The sequence below is a fragment of the Aedes albopictus genome, chromosome 3 (genome assembly GCF_035046485.1).
Source record: "Aedes albopictus strain Foshan chromosome 3, AalbF5, whole genome shotgun sequence".
In the NCBI taxonomy this organism is placed as follows: Eukaryota; Metazoa; Arthropoda; class Insecta; order Diptera; family Culicidae; genus Aedes; species Aedes albopictus.
Window position 1 is genome coordinate 114625059 of NC_085138.1, and position 25563 is coordinate 114650621.

The 25563-nt window shown below is 39.4% G+C and overlaps 1 protein-coding gene across 2 annotated transcripts in view; it reads left to right on the forward strand.

Moving 5' to 3' along the window:
- LOC109413823 (cytochrome P450 4C1) overlaps nt 1-25563 on the forward strand; it is a 53509-nt gene that overhangs the window by 22299 nt on the left and 5647 nt on the right. The window contains exon 1 of one of the 2 annotated variants that reach the window (XM_062860939.1): nt 21949-22318. The exons of the other annotated variant lie outside the window; for it this stretch is intronic. Within the exon in view, the coding sequence (XP_062716923.1) occupies nt 22156-22318 (163 nt within the window). The 5' untranslated portion in view covers nt 21949-22155. Of the gene's footprint in view, nt 1-21948; nt 22319-25563 lie in introns of those variants that run through there. 2 annotated transcript variants of the gene reach the window in all.

Consider the following 25563-nt stretch of genomic DNA (forward strand, 5'->3'; position numbering starts at 1 on the left):
CAGCTTCCTTATGGTGAGTTCAGATTTGAAATCAGCTATGGCAAACGTATCGAAAATCTCGATTGAATGATAACATTTGAAATTACGGCCAAATTCATACCCAAGCAACACGACTTGTTTCAAAGCCAGTAGTACCAGCAACATCAGTGCAATTTATTCACTGTTCAAATTAAGGACAACAGAACACAGTTGCTTCTTCTTTGAAACGCAAAAAGCGCAAATTTTAAATCGTTATGCAACTTGAGCGAGGGGGAATGATAAAAAAATGAAAAAATATATTCAGATTCGAACCATGGACACCAGGAGTATTAACCACTCACCTTACATACTACACCAGAAGCTCTGTGAAAGATTTGCTGCTCAATGCACCATAAAAGCTACTGAAGTTACGCGTTACTTCATTGTACCGTTTTTGCCACAAGTTAGAAAGCTGTCAAAATGAAAAGAAGCGCATGTTCTCCGCAACACATTTGGAACCTAATCTGAACAAACAAACCAGAGTAAGATGTTTCATAACACATTTAATGCAAGCTGACTGTATTGTCACACTTATTTCTGAATTGCCTGTTCGTTACTTTTTTGACGAGATTATAACAGCAGTACGATCTCGGTAGTCTCGGTAATCGATTTTACTGAGGTTCAGTAAAACAACTGTCAAAATCGTATGGCAAAGGTAAACAAAAATGCACTGAACGAGTTCGGTGCTCAGCAGTTTTAAACTCGCCAAAAAAATACCGAACTCGGTAATCAAAATTAAGTGTGTAAGCTCCGCCTCCATAAATCGATGTTGAATACGATGTTATTTGTAATTTCTATGAAGCAAAGCCAGGCCCCTGACACGGCCTATATCAATGCATTGGAATCATGGTAGACAGGATGTCCTGGGCGCTAATAAATAGCGCCCACTGTCAAATGCGAAAACATCAACAATTTTTTGTTTAACGTTTATTTTGGTTAGTTGATCAGTTTTTGGAATCATTTTTTCCACCTCTTATGATCACGAAACACTTCAAACTCGTTTTTATATTAATGTACGGTAAGAGGAGCATGCGATTAGTTGAATAAAGCAACCCAACAAACACGCATTGTGAATGTGATTTCGTGTGTGGCTCACAACATCAAACAAAAGCTGCGTTTGTTGATTACACGCGCGTTTCAATTTGCATGAATATGAGTATAAGGCAGTTAGATGTTGGCTACGATAAATTTCATTCATGCCAGGGGCCTGAGCAAAGCTGAAACTTAACGATATTTGGAGTTTAAATGCAACTCAACTGACAAGATGGAAGTTGCGTGCGCTTTTATTGCAACTCTTTTAGACCAAAGCATAGAAATCCACATTTAGGATGATGTTGCAGGTGCTGCTGTATAATTGCTGCCAACTGCAAATGAATGGTACGTACTTTACCTCGGTAGAAATGTGAAGCTTCGTACATGTTACCGTAAGTAGGGGTGCCATTGGGTCAAAATTGCTAGTCCACCCCTCAACGATATTTTAGCTCTAAATCAATTCGGTAGACACCCATTTTTATATGATTTAGGATTGATTGCAGTATACATACTTCAACTTTAATTTTGACAATGATATAGCCTAATTGAAATTGGTCTATTTAATTTCACCCCTTCTAAAGATGAGGGCCAAACACAAAAATTCAAACAAATTATTTCAATGAAAGAGATATCGATTGCAAATCGAAACTATTGAGATACCTACATGCGCACAACCTATCAGAATCTAGACATTTTAAAATAACATCACAGACATACAAACATGGAAGTTTGACCACATTCACAGTCAACGATCGATGATCCAATGCAATACATTCAAGTGTAGAATAAGCCTAAGTTTAAATTCACGTAAATATACAATACATCCGCTATCGCTTAAATATAACTCCAACTAGCATTCTCAAAAGACGAAAGCAATATTCTTTAAGCTTAAGCTTAACCCCGTAAATTTTTAATTTTGCGCAAATCTTACAATTTCTCCGAAACTTTAATATCGAATTATGCATAAGATAATGTGAATACCCTCAGTTATTTTAATTCGCATTTATAGGGTTCTCGCACTGATTACATTATTGCAATTACTAGCAGACCCAACGTGGCTAGCCACGCTCTAAAAAAATGCTTATTTTTTTTATCATTTTGACAATTATCTTTCTTTGAAGATAGAGATTGTGTGCTTAATTTGAAGATTTTTTCAAATTATATTAGGTTTTTCATCTAATCAAGAAGATCCTAGAATCTTGTGGAAGGAAGTTTCCTTAGAAGCTTTTGAATCAATTCATGTGTGAAACAATTCACTCAGCATTGGGCATCTCATTGAGAAGCGCCAGAAGGTATACTATGTAACCAATCTTGGTTCATAAACGACTGTTGTAGGGTTCTTATTCATGGAATGAAAGAAACTTTTAGAACATTCTACAGGATTGATACAGCAATACATTGCTTTACGAATCTTTTGCAACTAATACAATGATGCAACCAATGCACCGATGCAACAATGCAATGAGTTGTGTATCTTTCATACTGTGTGAAGCATTTCAATGAAATATTTCAAAGCGTGACGGAAGGACAGACTAAAGTGTCTCGAGTATACCAAAGTGGCGAATCCTGGTCGTTTTGACAGGTCTCCTGCTCGATTGGAACTATGGGGATGACAGCAAATCGGCTGTTCCAATTTTGACGTTTCTCCTCTTTGTTATTCCAGACTCGTTAGGACAGACAACTCTGGGATTATATACAGGGTGTTTGGTTCCGGGTTTTGGATATTTTCAGGGCTGATAGGTCTTGATGAGAGATAAAAAAGTTCCCATGGAACATAGGGTCGGAAATCACTGCTAAGTGAGTTAATCACATTTTAAGTTTTTAATTTTTGGTTATCTTTGAAGTCCTATATCTACTAAACTATCAATCGTACAAACTTCCTCAGCGCACGAATTGAAAGCTAATTACTTCTACTTTCTTAGTCTCTTGGACGTAAACTTTGTAAAAAAAAATTAAAAGGCCTTAAATTGAAAAATAATGCTAAATTGGTCGAAAAAATCGACTCTTTTTTGGACATTTTTGATGATTTGAATATGAAAATAAAGCTTTTGTTAAAAAAGTTCTTCTACAAAACATGCACGAACTTGTTCCCTAAAAATGTTTCTTTGGCACCAAAACTCTATCTTTTGTAGTTAAGCCAAAAAATGGTTTTGAAAATAACGTTCCAAATTGCATTAACTTCATGCCAAAACAATGGTCATCACCCTATCCGTCGTGCGTTCGTGTGCTGTTGCTCCACGGCATGAGGACGACTACTGCTGCTGGCTTGGCTGCTGGTGATGTCATCGCATACAGAAAACGAGCTCGCTCTTTGTCGCGTCACATCTCCGCCTGTGTAATCATTCGAGGCGGAGTTTGGATTTGCGCATACTAAGTGCGACGTGCAGTTAACTTGTTTTTCGACGGAGCGAAAGGAAAGCGCCGACGAAAGTGTATTTACAAGAGCAACCATTTAAATCCTTCGCACTCGTAGCTCTGCTGCGGTGCTGTTCAGATGGGGGGGGGGGGGTCTGTGCGTGCGGCAATTTAGAGCATGCACTTATTTGATGCATTTCATTTTTTTGTATGATGTGCAAGGATAATGATTCTTCTTATTTCTTGTATAACATTCCCACTGGGACAGAGCCTGTTTCTCAGCTCAGTTGTAAAACATACAGCAATAAATTCCTTTGGACATTTTAGGAGAAGTTGGGGATTCTTAATGAACACTGGGGATTTTTAGGAGATATTGGGGTGGGTAAAGGGAACTTAGGAACCATAGGGGTCCTTGGGAAATGATACCTTTGGGGAATCTAATCAACAAGTTGGACATTTTAGGAGAAGTTGGGGATTCTTGATGGACATTGGGGATTTTAGGAGATATTGGGGATTTTTAAGGAACATTGGGGATTTTTAGGAGATATTGGGGAGGGTAAAGGGATCTAAGGAATCATGGCGGTCCTCGGGAAATGATACCTTTGGGGAAACTAATCAACAAGTTGGACATTTTAGGAGAAGTTGGGGATTCTTAAGGGACATTGGGGATTTTTAGGAGATATTGGGGCGGGTAAAAAGAACTTAGGGATCATGGCGGTCCTTGAGAAATGATACCTTTGGGGAAACTAATCAACAAGTTGGACATTTTAGGAGAAGTTGGGGATTCTTAATGGACACTTGGGATTTTTAGGAGATATTGGGGATTTTTAAGGAACATTGGGGATTTTTAGGAGATATTGGGGCGGGTAAAGGGAACTTAGGAACCATGGGGGTCTTCGGGAAATGATACCTTTGGGGAATCTAATCAACAAGTTGGACATTTTAGGAGAAGTTGGGGATTCTTAATGGACACTTGGGATTTTTAGGAGATATTGGGGATTTTTAAGGAACATTGGGGATTTTTAGGAGATATTGGGGCGGGTAAAGGGAACTTAGGAACCATGGGGGTCTTCGGGAAATGATACCTTTGGGGAAACTAATCAACAAGTTGGACATTTTAGGAGAAGTTGGGGATTCTTAATGGACACTTGGGATGTTTAGGAGATATTGGGGATTTTTAAGGAACATTGGGGATTTTTAGGAGATATTGGGGCGGGTAAAGAGAACTTAGGAATCATGGCGGTCCTTGAGATATGATACCTTTGGGGAATCTAATCAACAAGTTGGACATTTTAGGAGAAGTTGGGGATTCTTAATGGACACTGGGGATTTTTAGGAGATATTGGGGATTTTTAAGGAACATTGGGGATTTTTAGGAGATATTGGGGTGGGTAAAGGGAACTTAGGAACCATAGGGGTCCTTGGGAAATGATACCTTTGGGGAATCTAATCAACAAGTTGGACATTTTAGGAGAAGTTGGGGATTCTTGATGGACATAGGGGATTTTAGGAGATATTGGGGATTTTTAAGGAACATTGGGGATTTTTAGGAGATATTGGGGAGGGTAAAGGGATCTAAGGAATCATGGCGGTCCTCGGGAAATGATACCTTTGGGGAAACTAATCAACAAGTTGGACATTTTAGGAGAAGTTGGGGATTCTTAAGGGACATTGGGGATTTTTAGGAGATATTTGGAATTTTTAAGGAACATTGGGGATTTTTAGGAGATATTGGGGCGGGTAAAAAGAACTTAGGGATCATGGCGGTCCTTGAGAAATGATACCTTTGGGGAATCTAATCAACAAGTTGGACATTTTAGGAGAAGTTGGGGATTCTTAATGGACACTTGGGATTTTTAGGAGATATTGGGGATTTTTAAGGAACATTGGGGATTTTTAGGAGATATTGGGGCGGGTAAAAAGAACTTAGGGATCATGGCGGTCCTTGAGAAATGATACCTTTGGGGAATCTAATCAACAAGTTGGACATTTTAGGAGAAGTTGGGGATTCTTAATGGACACTGGGGATTTTTGGGAGATATTGGGGATTTTTAAGGAACATTGGGGATTTTTAGGAGATATTGGGGCGGGTAAAGGGAACTTAGGAACCATGATGGTCTTCGGGAAATGATACCTTTGGGGAAACTTATCAACAAGTTGGACATTTTAGGAGAAGTTGGGGATTCTTAATGGACACTTGGGATTTTTAGGAGATATTGGGGATTTTTAAGGAACATTGGGGATTTTTAGGAGATATTGGGGCGGGTAAAAAGAACTTAGGGATCATGGCGGTCCTTGAGAAATGATACCTTTGGGGAATCTAATCAACAAGTTGGACATTTTAGGAGAAGTTGGGGATTCTTAATGGACACTGGGGATTTTTGGGAGATATTGGGGATTTTTAAGGAACATTGGGGGTTTTTAGGAGATATTGGGGCGGGTAAAGGGAACTTAGGAACCATGATGGTCTTCGGGAAATGATACCTTTGGGGAAACTAATCAACAAGTTGGACATTTTAGGAGAAGTTGGGGATTCTTAATGGACACTTGGGATTTTTAGGAGATATTGGGGATTTTTAAGGAACATTGGGGATTTTTAGGAGATATTGGGGCGGGTAAAGGGAACTTAGGAACCATGGGGGTCTTCGGGAAATGATACCTTTGGGGAAACTAATCAACAAGTTGGACATTTTAGGAGAAGTTGGGGATTCTTAATGGACACTTGGGATTTTTAGGAGATATTGGGGATTTTTAAGGAACATTGGGGATTTTTAGGAGATATTGGGGCGGGTAAAGAGAACTTAGGAATCATGGCGGTCCTTGAGATATGATACCTTTGGGGAATCTAATGAACAAGTTGGACATTTTAGGAGAAGTTGGGGATTCTTAATGAACACTGGGGATTTTTAGGAGATATTGGGGATTTTTAAGGAACATTGGGGATTTTTAGGAGATATTGGGGCGGGTAAAGGGAACTTAGGAACCATGGGGGTCCTTGGGAAATGATACCTTTGGGGAATCTAATCAACAAGTTGGACATTTTAGGAGAAGTTGGGGATTCTTAAAGGACACTTGGGATTTTTAGGAGATATTGGGGATTTTTAGGAGATATTTTAGATTTTTAGGAGATATTGGGGATTTTTAGGAGATATTGGGGAGGGTAAAGGGATCTAAGGAATCATGGAGGTCCTCGGGAAATGATACCTTTGGGGAATCTAATCAACAAGTTGGACATTTTAGGAGAAGTTGGGGATTCTTAAGGGACATTGGGGATTTTTAGGTGATATTGGGGAGGTTAAAGGGAACTTGAGAATCATGGCGGTCCTTGAGAAATGATACCTTTGGGGAATCTGATCAACAAGTTGGTAATTTTAGGAGAAGTTGGGGATTCTTAATGGACATTGGGGATTTTTAGGAGATATTGGGGAGGGTAAAGGGATCTAAGGAATCATGACGGTCCTCGGGAAATGATACCTTTGGGGAAACTAATCAACAAGTTGGACATTTTAGGAGAAGTTGGGGATTCTTAAGGGACATTGGGGATTTTTAGGAGATATTTGGAATTTTTAAGGAACATTGGGGATTTTTAGGAGATATTGGGGCGATTAAAGAGAACTTAGGAATCATGGCGGTCCTTGAGAAATGATACCTTTGGGGAATCTGATCAACAAGTTGATAATTTTAGGAGAAGTTGGGGATTCTTAAGGAACATTGGGTATTTTTAGGAGATATTGAGGATTTTTAAGGAACATTTAGGATTTTTAAGGAACGTTGGAGATTTTTAGGAGATATTGGGGCGGGTAAAGGGAACTTAGGAATCATGGTGGTCCTTGAGAAATGATACCTTTGGGGAATCTAATCAACATGTTGGCCATTTAAGGAGATATTGGGGATTCTTAAGGGACATTGGGGATTTTTAGGAGATATTGGGAATTTTTAAGAAACATTGGGGATTTTTAGGAGATATTGGGGAGGTTAAAGGGATCTTAGAAATCATGGCGGTCCTTGAGAAATGATACCTTTGGGAATCTAATCAACAAATTGGATATTTTAGAAGAAGTTGGGGATTTTTAAGGGACATTGGGGATTTTTAGGCGAAATTGGGGAGGGTAAAGGGAACTTAGGAATCATGGGGGTCCTTGGGAAATGATACCTTTGGGGAATCTAATCAACAAGTTGGACATTTTAGGAGAAGTTGGGGATTCTTAAGGGAAATTGTGGATTTTTGGGAGCTATTGGGATTTTTTAGGAGATATTGGGGCGGGTAAAGGGAACTTAGGAACCATGGGGGTCCTCTTAGGAAATGTTGGGGATTCTTAAGGGACATTGGGGATTTTCAGGCGATATTGGGGAAGTTAAAGGGAACTTAGAAATCATGGAGGTCCTTGGGAAATTATAGCTTTGGGGAATCTAATCAACAAGTCGGACATTTTAGGAGTTACTGGGGATTTTTAAGGAACAATGGGGATTTTTAAGAGATATTGGGTAGGGTAAAGGGAACTAAGGAATCATGGCGGTCCTTGAGAAATGATACCTTTGGGGAATCTGATCAACAAGTTGGTAATTTTAGGAGAAGTTGGGGATTCTTAATGGACATTGGGGATTTTTAGGAGATATTGGGGATTTTTAAGGAACAATGGGGTTTTTACGAGATATTGGGTAGGGTAAAGGGAACTAAGGAATCATGGCGGTCCTCGGGAAATGATACCTTTGCGGAATCTAATCAACAAGTTGGACATTTTAGGAGAAGTTGGGGATTCTTAAGGGACATTGTGGATTTTTAGGAGCTATTGGGATTTTTAGGCGATTTTGAAGAGGTTAAAGGAAACTTGGAAATCATGGAGGTCTTTGGGAAATGATACCTTTGGGGCATCTTATCAACATGTTGGACATTTGAGAAGATACTGGGGATTTTTAAGGAACATTGGGGATTTTTACGAGATATTGGGTAGGGTGAAGAGAACTTAGGAATCATGGCGGTCCTTTAGAAATGATACCTTTTGGGAATCTGATCAACAAGTTGGTAATTTTAGGAGAAGTTGGGGATTCTTAATGGACACTGGGGATTTTTAGGAGATATTGGGGATTTTTAAGGAACATTGGGGATTTTTAGGAGATATTGGGGCGGGTAAAGGGAACTTAGGAACCATGGGGGTCCTTGGGAAATGATACCTTTGGGGAATCTAATCGACAAGTTGGACATTTTAAATGAAGTTGGGGATTCTTAAGGAATATTGGGGATTTTTAGGAGATATTGGTGATTTTAAAGGAACATTGGAGGGAGGAGAAGTTTTGGGATTCTTAAGGAACATTGGTGATTTTGAGGAGATATTGGGAAGGGAAAAAGGGAACTTAGGTATCATGCGGGTCCTCTTAGGAGAATTTGGGGATTCTTAAGGGACATTGGGGATTTTTAGGCGATATTGGGGAGGGTAAAGGGAATTTAGGAATCATAGGGGTCCTTGGGAAATGATTCCTTTGGGGAATTTAATCGACAAGTTGGACTTTATAAATGAAGTTGGGGATTCTTAAGGAATATTGGGGATTTTTAGGAGATATCGGGGAGGGTAAAGGGAACTTAGGAATCAAGGGGGTCTTTGGGAAATGATACCTTTGGGGAATCTAATCAACAAGTTGGACATTTTAGGAGAAGTTGGGGATTCTTAAGGGACATTGGGGATTTTTAGGCGACATTGGGAAGGGTAAAGGGAACTTTGGAATCATGGCGGTCCTCGGGAAATGATACCTTTGGGAAATCTTATCAACAAGTTGGACATTTTAGGAGAAGTTGGGGATTCATAAGGAACATTGGAGATTTTTAGGAGATATTGGGGAGGGCAAAGGGAACTAAGGAATCATAGGGGTCCTTGGGAAATGATACCTTATGAGGAATCTAATCAACAAGTTGGCCATTTTAGGAGAAGTTGGGGATTCTTAAGGGACATTGGGGATGATGATTCCTATGTTTCCTTCACCCTCTCCAATATCTCCTAAAAATTACCAATGATTCTTAAAAAATCCCCTACTTCTGCTAAAATGATCAACTTGTTGCTAAAGTTCCCCAAAGGTATCATTTCCCATGCAGACCCCCATGATTCCTAAGTTCCCCTTACCCTCCCCAATATCTCCTTAAATCCCAATCGTTCCTCAAAAAATCTCCAATATCTTCTCAAAAGTCCCAAAATTCTTTAAAAAATCCCCGATATCTTCTAAAAAGCACCAACATTCCTTAAAAATCTCCAATATCTCCTCAAAATTTCCAATGTTCTTGAAGCATCCCACACTTCTCCTAAAATGTCCAACTAAATCTAACGAATCCCAAAGGTATCATTTCCCAAGGACCCCCCTGATTCTTAATTTTCAATTACCCTTCCCAATATCTTTCACAATTCCCAACGCTCCTTGAAAAGTTCCCAATATCTCCTAAAAATCCCCAACGTCATGAAAAATCTCCAATATTTCCTGAAAATCTCCAAAGTTTCTTAAAAATCTCCAATATCTCCTAAAAATCCCCAATGTTCTCTAAAAATCCCCAATATCTTCTCAAAATCCCCAACGTTCCTTAAAATCCCCAAAATCTCCTAAACTGTCCAACTTGTTGATTAGATTCCCCAAAGGTATCATTTCCCAAGGACCCCCATGATTCCTAAGTTCTCTTTACCCTCACCAATATCACCTAATAATCCCCAATGTCCCTTAAGAATCCCCAACTTCTCCTAAAATGTCCGACTTGTCGATTAGATTCCCAAAAGGTATCATTTGCCAAGGACCCCCATGATTCATAAGTATCCTTTACCCGCCACAATATCTCCTAAAATCCCCCAATGTTCCTTAAAAATCCCCAATGTTCCTTAAAAATCCCCAATATCTCCTTAAATGTCCAACTTGTTGATTAGATTTCCCAAAGGTATCATTTCCCAAGGACCCCCATGATTTCTAAGTTCTTTTTACCCTCCCCAACATCTCCTAAAAATCCCCAATGTTCCTTAAAAATTTCCAATATAACCTAAAAATCCCCATTGTCCCTTTAGAATCCCCAACTTCTCCTAAAATGTCCAACTCAGAGATGCCAGATATACAGATTTTTCTGTATTTACATTATCTACAGACAAGATACAGAGTACAGAAAAATACAGATTTTTGAAATTAGATAAAGATTACTCCAGAAAGCATAAAAATTGAAGTTATTTTCGATAAATTCAATGGAAACTTTATAAATTTCTGATTATTCGTTAAAAATGATTAAATATTTGTACATTTTCACACATATTTTAGAGAAATAAAAACCAGTAAAAATGTTAAACCGTCATAATGTAGTACATTTTTATAAGTTTCTTTTGAAATCTAGGTGTCTGCTATACCCTTAAAAACGGCGACACAGAAAAATCTGTATTGATACAGATTTTTGGAGGAAATAATCTGGCATCGCTGGTCCAACTTGTTGTTTAGATTCCGCAAAAGTATCATTTCTCAAGGACCCCCATGATTCTTAAGTTCCCTTTACCCTCCCCAATATCGCCTAGAAATCCCCAATGTCCCTTAAGAACCCCCAATTTCTCCTAAGAGGACCCCCATGATTCCCAAGTTCGCTTTCCCCCTTCCCAATATCTCCTAAAAATCCCCAATGTTTCTTAGAAACCCTCAATATCTCCTAAAAATCCCCAGTGTTCCTTAAGAATCCCCAACTTCTCCTAAAATGTCCGACTTGTCGATTAGATTCCACAAAGGTATCATTTCCCAAGGACCCCCATGACTCCTAAGTTCCCTTTTCTCCTTCCCAATATCGCCTAAAATTCCCCAATGTTCCTTAAAATCCCCAGTGTTCCTCAATATCTCCTGAAAATCCCCAATGTCCCTTAAGAATCCCAAACTTCTCCTAAAATGTCCAACTTGTTCATTAGATTCCTCAAAGGTATCATTTCTCAAGGATCCCCATGATTCCTAAAATCCCTTTACCCTCCCAATATCTCCTTAAAATCGCCAATGATCCTTATGAATACCCAATTTCTCCTAAGAGGACCCCCATGATTCCTAAGTTCCCTTTTCCCCTTCATAATATCTCCTAAAAATCCCCAATGATCCTTAAAAATCCCCAATGTTCCTTAAAAATCCCCAATATCTCCTAAAAATCCCCAATGTTCCTTAAGAATCCCCAACTTCTCCTAAAATGTCGGACTTGTCGAATAGATTCCCCAAAGGTATCATTTCCCAAGGACCCCCATGATTCCTTAGTTCCGTTTACCCTACCCAATATCTCGTAAAAATCCCCAATGTTCCTTAAAAATCATCAATATCTCCTTAAATGGCCAACTTGTTGAATAGATTCCGCGAAGGTATCATTTCTCAAGGACCACATGACTCCTAAGTTCTCTTTACCCTCCCCAATATCGCCTAAAAATCCCCAATGCCCCTTAAGAATCCCCAACTTCTCCTAAGAGGACTCCCATGATTCCTAAGTTCCCTTTTCGCCTTCCCAATATCTCCTAAAATTCCCCAATGTTCCTTAAAAACCCCCTATGTTCCTTAAAAATCCCCAATATCTCCTAAAAATCCCCAATGTTCCTTAAGGACCCCCTTGATTCCTAAGTTCCCTTTAACCTCTCCAATATCTCGTAAAAATTCTCAATGTTCCTTATGAATCCCAAACTTCTCCTAAGAGGACCCCCATGATTTCTAAGTTCTCTTTTCTTCTTCCCAATATCTCCTAAAATTCCCCAATGTTCCTCAAAAATCCCCAATATCTCCTAAAAATCCCCAATGTTCGTTAAAAATCCCCAATATCTCCTAAAAATCCCCAATGTTCCTTAAGAATCCCCAATTTCTCCTAAAATGTCCAACTTGTTGATTAGATTCCCCAAAGGTATCATTTCTCAAGGACCGCCATGATTCCTAAGTTCCCTTTACCCTCTCGAATATCTCCTTAAAATCCCCAATGTTCCTTATGAATACCCAACTTCTCCTAAAATATCCAACTTGTTGATTAGATTCCCCAAAGCTATCATTTCTCAAGAACCCCATGATTCCTTAGTTCCCTTTACCCTCTCCAATATCGCCTAAAATTCCCCAATGTTCCTTAAAATCCCCAGTGTTCCTCAATATCTCCTGAAAATCCCCAATGTCCCTTAAGAATCCCAAACTTCTCCTAAAATGTCCGACTTGTCGATTAGATTCCGCAAAGGTATCATTTCCCAAGGACCCCCATGGATCCTCAGTTCCCTATACCCACCCCAATATCTCCTAAAAATCCCCAATGTTCCTTAAAAATCCCCAATATCTCCCAAAAATCCCTAGTGTCCATTAAGAATCCCCAACTTCTCCTAAAATGTCCAACTTGTTGATTAGATTCCCCAAAGGTATCATTTCCCAAGGACCCCCATGGTTCCTAAGTTCCCTTTACCCGCCCCAATATCTCCTAAAAATCCCCAATGTTCCTTAAAAATCCCCAATATCTCCTAAAAATCCCCAGTGTTCATTAAGAATCCCCAACTTCTCCTAAAATGTCCAACTTGTTGATAAGATTCCCCAAAGGTATTATTTCTCAAGGACCGCCATGATTCCTAAGTTCTCTTTACCCGCCCCAATATCTCCTAAAAATCCCCAATGTTCCTTAAAAATCCCCAATATCTCCTAAAAATCCCCAATGTCCATTAAGAATCCCCAACTTCTCCTAAAATGTCCAACTTGTTGATTCCCCAAAGGTATCATTACCCAAGGACCCCCATGGTTCCTAAGTTCCCTTTACCCGCCCCAATATCTCCTAAAAATCCCCAATGTTCCTTAAAAATCCCCAATATCTCCTAAAAATCCCCAGTAACCATTAAGAATCCCCAACTTCTCCTAAAATGTCCAACTTGTTGATTAGATTCCCCAAAGGTATCATTTCTCAAGGACCGCCGTCCGCCATGATTCCTAAGTTCTCTTTACCCGCCCCAATATCTCCTAAAATCCCCAATGTTCCTTAAAAATTCCAAATATCTCCTAAAAATCCCCAATGTCCCTTAAGAATCCCCAACTTCTTCTAAAATGTCCAACTTGTTGATTAGTTTCCCCAAAGGTATCATTTCCCGAGGACCGCCATGATTCCTTAGATCTCTTTACCCTCCCCAATATCTCCTAAAAATCCCCAATGTTCCTTAAAAATCCCCAATATCTCCTAAAAATCCCCAATGTCCATTAAGAATCCCCAACTTCTCCTAAAATGTCCAACTTGTTGATTAGATTCCCCAAAGGTATCATTTCCCAAGGACCCCCATGGTTCCTAAGTTCCCTTTACCCGCCCCAATATCTCCTAAAAATCCCCAATGTTCCTTAAAAATCCCCAATATCTCCTAAAAATCCCCAGTGTTCATTAAGAATCCCCAACTTCTCCTAAAATGTCCAACTTGTTGATTAGATTCCCCAAAGGTATTATTTCTCAAGGACCGCCATGATTCCTAAGTTCTCTTTACCCGCCCCAATATCTCCTAAAAATCCCCAATGTTCCTTAAAAATTCCAAATATCTCCTAAAAATCCCCAATGTCCCTTAAGAATCCCCAACTTCTCCTAAAATGTCCAACTTGTTGATTAGATTCCCCAAAGGTATCATTTCTCAAGGACCGCCATGATTCCTAAGTTCTCTTTACCCGCCCCAATATCTCCTAAAAAACCCCAATGTTCCTTAAAAATTCCAAATATCTCCTAAAAATCCCCAATGTCCCTTAAGAATCCCCAACTTCTCCTAAAATGTCCAACATGTTGATTAGATTCCCCAAAGGTATCATTTCTCAAGGACCGCCATGATTCCTAAGTTCTCTTTACCCGCCCCAATATCTCCTAAAAATCCCCAATGTTCCTTAAAAATCCCCAATATCTCCCAAAAATCCCAAGTGTCCATTAAGAATCCCCAACTTCTCCTAAAATGTCCAACTTGTTGATTAGTTTCCCCAAAGGTATCATTTCCCGAAGACCCCCATGGTTCCTAAGTTCCCTTTACCCGCCCCAATATCTCCTAAAAATCCCCAATGTTCCTTAAAAATCCCCAATATCTCCTAAAAATCCCAAGTGTCCATTAAGAATCCCCAACTTCTCCTAAAATGTCCAACTTGTTGATTAGTTTCCTCAAAGGTATCATTTCCCGAAGAACCCCATGGTTCCTAAGTTCCCTTAACCCACCCCAATATCTCCTAAAAATCCCCAATGTTCCTTAAAAATCCCCAATATCTCCTAAAAATCCCCAGTGTCCATTAAGAATCCCCAACTTCTCCTAAAATGTCCAACTTCCTAAGTTCTCTTTACCCGCCCCAATATCTCCTAAAAATCCCCAATGTTCCTTAAAAATTCCAAATATCTCCTAAAAATCCCCAATGTCCCTTAAGAATCCCCAACTTCTCCTAAAATGTCCAACTTGTTGATTAGTTTCCCCAAAGGTATCATTTCCCGAGGACCGCCATGATTCCTTAGATCCCTTTACCCTTCCCAATATCTCCTAAAAATCCCCAATGTTCCTTAAAAATCCCCAATATCTCCTAAAAATCCCCAATGTCCTTTAAGAATCCCCAACTTCTCCTAAAATGTCCAACTTGTTGATTAGATTCCCCAAAGGTATCATTTCCCAAGGACCCCTATGGTTCCTAAGTTCCCTTTACCCGCCCCAATATCTCCTAAAAATCCCCAATGTTCCTTAAAAATCCCCAATATCTCCTAAAAATCCCCAGTGTTCATTAAGAATCCCCAACTTCTCCTAAAATGTCCAACTTGTTGATTAGATTCCCCAAAGGTATCATTTCTCAAGGACCGCCATGATTCCTAAGTTCTCTTTACCCGCCCCAATAGCTCCTAAAAATCCCCAATGTTCCTTAAAAATCCCCAATATCTCCTAAAAATCCCAAGTGTCCATTAAGAATCCCCAACTTCTCCTAAAATGTCCAACTTGTTGATTAGTTTCCCCAAAGGTATCATTTCCCGAAGACCCCCATGGTTCCTAAGTTCCCTTTACCCGCCCCAATATCTCCTAAAAATCCCCAATGTTCCTTAAAAATCCCCAATATCTCCTAAAAATCCCAAGTGTCCATTAAGAATCCCCAACTTCTCCTAAAATGTCCAACTTGTTGATTAGTTTCCCCAAAGGTATCATTTCCCGAAGACCCCCATGGTTCCTAAGTTCCCTTTACCCGCCCCAATATCTCCTAAAAATCCCCAATGTTCCTTAAAAATCCCCAATATCTCCTAAAAATCCCAAGTGTTCATTAAGAATCCCCAACTTCTCCTAAAATGTCCAACTTGTTGATTAGTTTCCCCAAAGGTATCATTTCCCGAAGACCCCCATGGTTCCTAAGTTCCCTTTACCCGCCCCAATATCTCCTACAAATCCCCAGTGTTCCTTAAAAATCCCCAATATCTCCTAAAAATCCCATGTGTCCATTAAGAATCCCCAACTTCTCCTAAAATGTCCAACTTGTTGATTAATTTCCCCAAAGGTATCATTTCCCGAAGACCCCCATCGTTCCTAAGTTCCCTTTACCCGCCCCAATATCTCCTAAAAATCCCCAATGTTCCTTAAAAATCCCCAATATCTCCTAAAAATCCCAAGTGTCCATTAAGAATCCCCAACTTCTCCTAAAATGTCCAACTTGTTGATTAGTTTCCCCAAAGGTATCATTTCCCGAAGACCCCCATGGTTCCTAAGTTCCCTTTACCCGCCCCAATATCTCCTAAAAATCCCCAATGTTCCTTAAAAATCCCCAATATCTCCTAAAAATCCCAAGTGTCCATTAAGAATCCCCAACTTCTCCTAAAATGTCCAACTTGTTGATTAGTTTCCCCAAAGGTATCATTTCCCGAAGACCCCCATGGTTCCTAAGTTCCCTTTACCCGCCCCAATATCTCCTAAAAATCCCCAATGTTCCTTAAAAATCCCCAATATCTCCTAAAAATCCCCAGTGTCCATTAAGAATCCCCAACTTCTCCTAAAATGTCCAACTTGTTGATTAGATTCCCCAAAGGTATCATTTCCCGAGGACCGCCATGATTCCTTAGATCCCTTTACCCTCCCCAATATCTCCTAAAAATCCCCAATGTTCCTTAAAAATCCCCAATATCTCCTAAAATCCCCAATGTCCATTAAGAATCCCCAACTTCTCCTAAAATGTCCAACTTGTTGATTAGTTTCCCCAAAGGTATCATTTCCCGAAGACCCCCATGGTTCCTAAGTTCCCTTTACCCGCCCCAATATCTCCTAAAAATCCCCAATGTTCCTTAAAAATCCCCAATATCTCCTAAAAATCCCCAGTGTCCATTAAGAATCCCCAACTTCTCCTAAAATGTCCAACTTGTTGATTAGATTCCCCAAAGGTATCATTTCCCGAGGACCGCCATGATTCCTTAGATCCCTTTACCCTCCCCAATATCTCCTAAAAATCCCCAATGTTCCTTAAAAATCCCCAATATCTCCTAAAATCCCCAATGTCCATTAAGAATCCCCAACTTCTCCTAAAATGTCCAACTTGTTGATTAGTTTCCCCAAAGGTATCATTTCCCGAAGACCATGATGGTTCCTAAGTTCCCTTTACCCGCCCCAATATCTCCTAAAAATCCCCAATGTTCCTTAAAAATCCCCAATATCTCCTAAAAACCCCAAGTGTCCATTAAGAATCCCCAACTTCTCCTAAAATGTCCAACTTGTTGATTAAATTCCCCAAAGGTATCATTTCCCAAGGATCCCCCATGATTCCTTAGATCCCTTTACCCTCCCCAATATCTCCTAAAAATCCCCAATGTTCCTTAAAAATCCCCAATATCTCCTAAAATCCCCAATGTCCATTAAGAATCCCCAACTTCTCCTAAAATGTCCAACTTGTTGATTAGTTTCCCCAAAGGTATCATTTCCCGAAGACCATCATGGTTCCTAAGTTCCCTCTACCCGCCCCAATATCTCCTAAAAATCCCCAATGTTCCTTAAAAATCCCCAATATCTCCTAAAAACCCCAAGTGTCCATTAAGAATCCCCAACTTCTCCTAAAATGTCCAACTTGTTGATTAGATTCCCCAAAGGTATCATTTCCCAAGGATCCCCCATGATTGGTTCCAAAGGAATTTATTGCTGTATGTTTTACAACTGAGCTGAGAAACAGGCTCTGTCCCAGTGGGAATGTTATACAAGAAATAAGAAGAATCATTATCCTTGCACATCATACAAAAAAATGAAATGCATCAAATAAGTGCATGCTCTAAATTGCCGCACGCACAGACCCCCCCCCCATCTGAACAGCACCGCAGCAGAGCTACGAGTGCGAAGGATTTAAATGGTTGCTCTTGTAAATACACTTTCGTCGGCGCTTTCCTTTCGCTCCGTCGAAAAACAAGTTAACTGCACGTCGCACTTAGTATGCGCAAATCCAAACTCCGTCTCGAATGATTACACAGGCGGAGATGTGACGCGACAAAGAGCGAGCTCGTTTTCTGTATGCGATGACATCACCAGCAGCCAAGCCAGCAGCAGTAGTCGTCCTCATGCCGTGGAGCAACAGCACACGAACGCACGACGGATAGGGTGATGACCATTGTTTTGGCATGAAGTTAATGCAATTTGGAACGTTATTTTCAAAACCATTTTTTGGCTTAACTACAAAAGATAGAGTTTTGGTGCCAAAGAAACATTTTTAGGGAACAAGTTCGTGCATGTTTTGTAGAAGAACTTTTTTAACAAAAGCTTTATTTTCATATTCAAATCATCAAAAATGTCCAAAAAAGAGTCGATTTTTTCGACCAATTTAGCATTATTTTTCAATTTAAGGCCTTTTAAACTATTTTTACAAAGTTTACGTCCAAGAGACTAAGAAAGTAGAAGTAATTAGCTTTCAATTCGTGCGCTGAGAAAGTTTGTACGATTGATAGTTTAGTAGATATAGGACTTCAAAGATAACCAAAAATTAAAAACTTAAAATGTGATTAACTCACTTAGCAGTGATTTCCGGCCCTATGTTCCATGGGAACTTTTTTATCTCTCATCAAGACCTATCAGCCCTGAAAATATCCCAAACCCGGAACCAAACACCCTGTATATATATGATATGGCCCAAAGTCACTCTCAAAATGAACAGCGTTCGATGTCGTAAACGTCGTACCGGAACTGAAAAGTTTAGGGTCCATTCAAATATTACGTAACGCAAAATTTGCCAATTTTGGACCCCCTCCCTCCCCCACGTAACAACTTTTGTATGAGAAGTTTTGAAATCAGATGGAATCTCTGCAATAGTACGCCTTACAATAAAATTCACACCACTTTTTCTTAATGGAAAATCAACGAAATATGTCTTTTTTTTACACCAGATTGTCAACGCAAATTACATATACCGTATACGTCCACTTTTGATAATTATTTTAATGAATGTTAGTTTTTTTTAGCGATATATCTTTCCTTGATTATTGGCTCAAAGTTATTCCGACTGACGGTACAACATGAATGTTAGAGAAATTGGCATTAGCAGCACGTCGCACAAATTCGTAGATGGTACAGTCCCATACCGCGGTAATGAGAATGGCTTCCTTCCCGTCCGTTACCAAAGCACAGAGCTTTTGGGTTAATAACTGACTCTAAAACAAGATTGCCGCAATCCTCTTAAGGACGAAAGCTGTCCTGGCCACGTCCTTGCGACAGCTGGATGATGGGAAAGGAAAATTAGTTGGACACCTAAGAATGGTATGTAGTTGCTAGTATGGTATGGTGTTGCTAGTCAAGGATCAAGTCCAAAGGATACGTTTAGTCAACGTTTAGAAACCAAAACGATGTACAGGAACAATCTCACCAAGTTATAGGGAAACCAGGTCAATTTTTGAAAAGTATGGGTGATTTAAGCAGTTTTGTTTCTGGATCGTGTGGGAAACCTTACAAATCCCGGACAAACCTTACTATTTCCGGTCAAAACCATACAAATTCCGGATAACAAATATCTGTAGATATTCAATGGAACTTCCAAATTTTTGTTTTTGGATGATTGGTAATTGACGGGCTTGGTGGTCTAGTGGCTACCACGTCTGATTCATATGCAGAAGGTCCTGGGTTCAATCCTTGGCCCGTCCCTTTCCTTCTACTTTGCATCTTTCTATTCACTTTCTCCATACTTTCCTCTCTCTATATATACAACTCATGTATATTGATATGTTCATAGCCATCGCTAGAACAAAAATGGTTGAAAAGCCGTTCTCCTTCCTTCCAACTTTCACAGCACAGTGTCAATCTATCAGATAACGCCTACGATTATGCAATCAAGTGAACTGTGTCGCATATCTTCAGAATAATCAACACACAATTTTATCACCTTACGTCTGGCATCCACACACCAATGTGTGAATCCTCTGTCAACCATATCCCACCAACACTCCAACATCCACATGATGCTGATGTATGTTCGGCCTGATGTGGATACAAACGATAGCAATCATCACTTCCCTTCCCTTCCCTTCCCCACATAGACCTGCAACCTGACGTGGCAAACGCCATTGTCGCCTAAAAATACAAGATCACCAACGCTCACACACTGAAGATGCCTACTAGTCTCCGGCAGATAAGGGGCTGCTCATAAACCACGTAGACCAAATTTTGACCATCTCAGACCCCCCTCCCCCCTCGTAGAGTTTTGTCCGTACAAAAATTTTAAAATTTGTATGGAGCGTAGACTTTGGCCAGAGCCCTCCCTCCCTTCAAAAAGTCTACGTGGTTTATGAACGGCCCCTAATCTCATTGGTTCCTTGTGTGAGTGTAGCTGGTCGGCGATACTGGAGTAGCTTCTACGGTCGGTCAATCAAGCTCAAGCTCATAAATCTGGATGAATGGCAACGCTGCCTGAAGCAGAAATGTCACTAGTCGCTCTACATAAATTCGCTTCTACAAAAGATATGTTACCAATTTACCGTTTCGGACTTCTTTGCTAACATACAAAGAATATCCGGATATTACTAACATTAAAACCACGAACAACTATCCTTTTGAAGGGGTTCTTAAGAATAATATTGAAGAATGCCTTACTGTGGAATCAGGTAAAATAAGAATTGATGATCACATAATTCATATTTACATTTCTGATGTAGAACATAAAATTGTGAAAGACATGTTTGTACGTCAACTACCAAGAGCAAAAGAAAAATTTAGAAAAGATAACTCAAAATTTTCCTGCGTGAAAGGAAAGCATAAAGCAACATGTTTGGATCAAAAATTGGAACCAGCCAACAAAATTGGTAAAATGACAATGTAGGTATCAGAACGTTAACAGCGTCACAAGAAAACGTGTTTCTAGAAGTATCCGAAAGCCATTTCCAACGTTTGTCAACTATTGTTAAAGAAGAAAATGAAGAAAAAGTAGAGAACAACTAGCGGAGTTGCGTCACCAAAGTTTTAATGGAATATTTTTTGCATATGTTACTAATTTCAAATAATATTTCTGGATCTGACTTGGATTGTGATCAAGGCATGAATCTATTTGGCTTAGGTCGTACTACACGTGTCTCGTGGACAGCCTTTCGAAAACGGTTGTGGGGTGAAGTAACTATCAAGCAATCACTTTTCAGTGGAAATAATTAATAAACGTAAAAATTTCTTTACTTATTTATATGGATTCCAAGAAAACCAATTCAACAAAATAAATGTTCCAAATACCAATAGCTCAAATATTGAAATATGACCAAATTTCAAAATTCACCCGATGAATACAGGTTAAAAATTGCAATTTTTAAATTGCATTGGATAACACTGAGCAAATGGTTTGTTACAAAATCAAAAGAAAATTTATTTATGAGACATGAAACAGTATAAATGCACTATTTTTATACTTCGGCCCACATTGAGCGCCATACAACGAAGATTTTAACAGAACACTACAAATGCGCATTCAAACAACATCACAAATCAACAACACACAACACAAAGCATAAAATTTGCCCAAAACAGACGGATAATCACTCTCAATCACAGGATGACGAGGTTTCATTTATTGGTTTGGCTCCATCAGTCAATCCTTGAATTGTATTTTATTTGGCAGTTCGCCTTGGTATTAGTTCACAATCATAACTGTTGCCTTTATAGCTTATTTTTGTCTAGGAATACTAATGCTAATCGGGCCTTCACTACTAGAGCTCAATAGTTTGATGTCCGTGTTAGGAAACGTTTTGTAGGTATCTCAAGTGAATAGATATACGTTGCCCGAAATAGCCTAAAAGTTTGCAATCAAAAAAAGGTTGCATTATCTTGAGCTCATAAATAGGGGAGTTTGGAGCATAATAACACCCGGGGCGAAATTGACATTCCTGTTTTTGTCGAAACCTTCGAAATTGTACGAGTGAGTGTAATAAATTTTGTACCATTTAATTGCACCCTGTTATGCTTGTCCTTTGTGACAGATACGCGTATTTCGATTACCACTTGTAATCTTCCTTAGTGCCTGTTATCCAGTAAGTAAAAGTAAGCTGGTGTACTCTGATGACCAGACAAGACAAGACAATGGATAATTTAGGAACTACTGATGGAACTCTGTGTTGATTACTATCTTGCAGCTAGTTCCGTTCTCGCGTCTGCTGAAAGATGCTTGCTTCGGGAACAATACCTACGGCAATAAATGTCGAGCGCCGTGATCATTCATTGCCATTCACTTTCTATGTACGGTGGTGTCGGTTCGATCTAGCCTAGGGTGACATCGCGCGAGGATTCGATATTGTACGTGATCGCACGATACGCGTTGTAAACGGTTTCTGTAACAGAGCAGCGCGGTTTTACCGTTAGGATGTGGAGTTTTGTGCTCGTGTATGGTTTGAGTGCCCTTGTTTTGCTCTTCGTCTACTACCGATGGACACGGCGGAAGGCGATAGCTGCCCTGGCGAAAATGAATGGACCACCGAAGCTGCCTCTGCTGGGACATCTTTATTTGGTGAAGTACACGTCGCAAGGTGCATTTTGGATGATTTTAGTTGATGCATATAATAAGCTGGTAAAAGTGACAGATATTGTGATATCAGTATAAACTTTATTATGAAAGATGTGTTTATTAGTGACTCTCTGGAACTGTTTTCGCTACTTATGCTAAAGATTCCATGAATTCTATTTTTTACTAAACAAGGTTTATCGAACTTTTTCGAGTATTGAAAATTAAAAAAAGGAAAACAAAGTGAAAAATGACATTTTCTGTGAAAACATGTGAGAATTGTGATAAGCTATGTTTTGGACAGTGTGTTACGAACTTGAATTTATAATAACCCCAAGGCAATTCGACAAACTTTGTGCGATTTTTGATTAAATAAATGACAGTATTGTGAATAAATCGTGTTAGAAGAAGCGCACACAATGACAAATGCAAAAATGGTCATCGGTCAAGGCAGCTCTTAGCTGAGAAACAATCCCTGTCCGAGTTGAGATGCAACAACAAATAAGTGGAAGAGAATCTTGAAAATCCTTTTTTTTTCTATCTCCGGAAAACATGTGTTGGTTTTGCATAACGATGTTGTTTACATGGTTTACGTGTGTTCAAATAAGTGAAGAGCAACATTAACATTGCTTATAAGAACAGGGTGTTTTCAACGTTAAGTACCGACCGGACAAAAAACGTGGAACTATTAACTTGCATTGAAATATCTCAGCAGTTACTAAGTCAAAATAGTTATTTATGTAACGAGTTGCAAAAAGTTAATTTTTTCAGCACGAGTTGTACATTTATCCAACGAGGCTTGCGGAGTTGGATAAATACGAAGAGTGCTGAAAAAATCGAGTTTTGCAACGAATTCCATACAAAATTTTATGCAATGATTTTTTTCATAATGCAACCCATTTGAGTTGCATAATGTTCATAATGCAACTCAAATGAGTTGCATTATGAACATTATACAACTATTTTTCATTATGCAACTCATTTCAGTTGTATAATGAGCCAGTTCGGAAAAATTGGCCATTATGATATTAAAATGAGTTATATAAAATGTAAATTATGATACTGAATTGCATAAAATTCATTTTTTGGATCATCGTAATCTTGAACTATCCTGGAAATGTGTTGTGAATGCTGATTGGAATTTCATGCAGATTCCGCTGAGAAAGCAGCAAATACATATTAATTCTTCATTTTTAACTTCTACCGGTGCCGTTTTGTTCCCAGATTGGTTATTTGTACTATGGCTTTATAGCGAGTTCTCTCGGAACCTCGGCAAGATAGCAACATTCTGTCTTGGCCAAAGTTGTTCAGAACAGCAACCGCTTCCTGGTGATGGATTTCATAACGACTGTTCATTCTATAAAGAGGACAAGTTTGCAAGGGTAAAAAAGGAAACGCGTAGGTCAAATTGTAGCATCCTTGATTGGTACAGTTTTTTTAAATTCTTCAATCACTGCTTCACTAAATTTACAGCACTTTTGTCCACTAGGGCACTGCGTGAGCGATTCCAATTTGAAGCTGTACTACACTTTGTACAGCGCCTAAATGTGTTCTATTATAATTCTACTAGGGTATCGCGCCACTTGGGCGGTGGCTTCTATATTCGTCTGTTTTCCACTATAACTCAGTCAATTTTGAACCAATTGACTTGAAATGTTGTACACTGGTAGATACTATATCTATCTCACCATATCCCAAAAGTTGTGTCAATTGATTCAAATTTGACTGAGTTCTAGTGGAAAACAGACGAATATAGAAGCCACCGCCCAAGTAGCGCGATTCCCTATATCGAACTGGTTGCCGTTGCGCTGTTTTAACTTTCTACCCCATCATGGTAGAATGATGAGCATGAGGATGTTGATGTGTGGCTGTTGATTGTTCCTTTTTTCAGTCCGATTGGGGTTCCATTAAGGGACTGCAGCCAGAAAGTTCCATTCGGAACTTTATCTGAGCTTCGCGAAACTTTAAAGCTGCTTAAGTGCTACTCGGAACTTTGTCGGAACTTTCAAGTTCATAGAAGTTCAGTAGCATTGTGTTTCAATGAAGATTAAATTTATTTCTTTTACAGAAAACAACCGTTTAAGCATACACGAATAAAAAAAACAAATATGAATTTATCAAACCATTGAATACTAGGTTTGAGCAAAAAAAGTTACCACCCATCGGATTCGATCCGATAGTCGCTGCGTGAGAACCCTAGGCTCTACCACAGTAGGGGAACAAAGCCCAAAATGCCAAGATGGGGTAAAATGGCCCAACTCATAAAATCATTCCTGAATGGGACTTGATCATTACTATAGCTGAATGCTCTCAAGATATGTTTGCAACGAACATTCTTCTAGAAGCTAGGCCACCAAACCCTCGAAAAATCTTTTGATTTCCCAATGAAAATGGGCAACTTCCGGTTTTTCGTGCTTGCAATTAAGGTTTTCTGGTGATTTTATTACCAGCCAAGTGTTTTCAACGAGATTGAGGCGCACATGGAGACGCATGGTTGTTGAAGTCTACGCTTTCCATGTTAGGGGTCATTCAAATATTACGATCATCGTTTTACGGGGAGGGGGGTACCACTCCCTTTATTGAGTATACGAAAAAAGCAGAACAGAAGGGAGAAAGGGAGTCGGAAATGCCCAACAAATGTTGGACGTAATTTTTGAATGTTTTCATTAAGTGGCATCTTACCCCATGGCAGGTGGTCTTTTTTCACCATTTCCGTTTTACGAATCAGTTTTTAAAATCGCTAAAAATCGATGAAAATGCAATAGTTTAGTGAATAGTTTTGCTGAAGTATCGAGCAAATATTGTCTAGTTGCTGTTACCACTTTGAAAGCCTAACAAATGAGGCTAATTATCATTGAAAACGATGAAAGTTTAAAAAATGGCATTTTACCCCACTTGACCCTACTAATAGCTGCGATTGAGTGGACACCAGGTAAAGTCTGACTTGAATCTATTTTCTGTCGGCAGCTAGTTTTGCACATTTGTACAGTAGTGAAGTTAGCTTGACTTTGTCAAGTGCCTTCAGCAGCGCAGCGGTAAGTCGGTAGGCTATCACGCAGGAGGATCCAGTTCAAATCCAAATAACAGCGACTTGTGTGAAAATATAATTATCAGAAGCAATTTCCAGACGTGAATCACAAACTCACCAACAGGGTTGTGATTCTGCAAAACACATTTTTGTTTCTGCATCAGTTTTGTCAAAGTTCTGTCAGAAGCTGCTTAGAAGGCTATGCAGCGTGCTTATGTGAATTTTTAAGTTCCAAAATTACT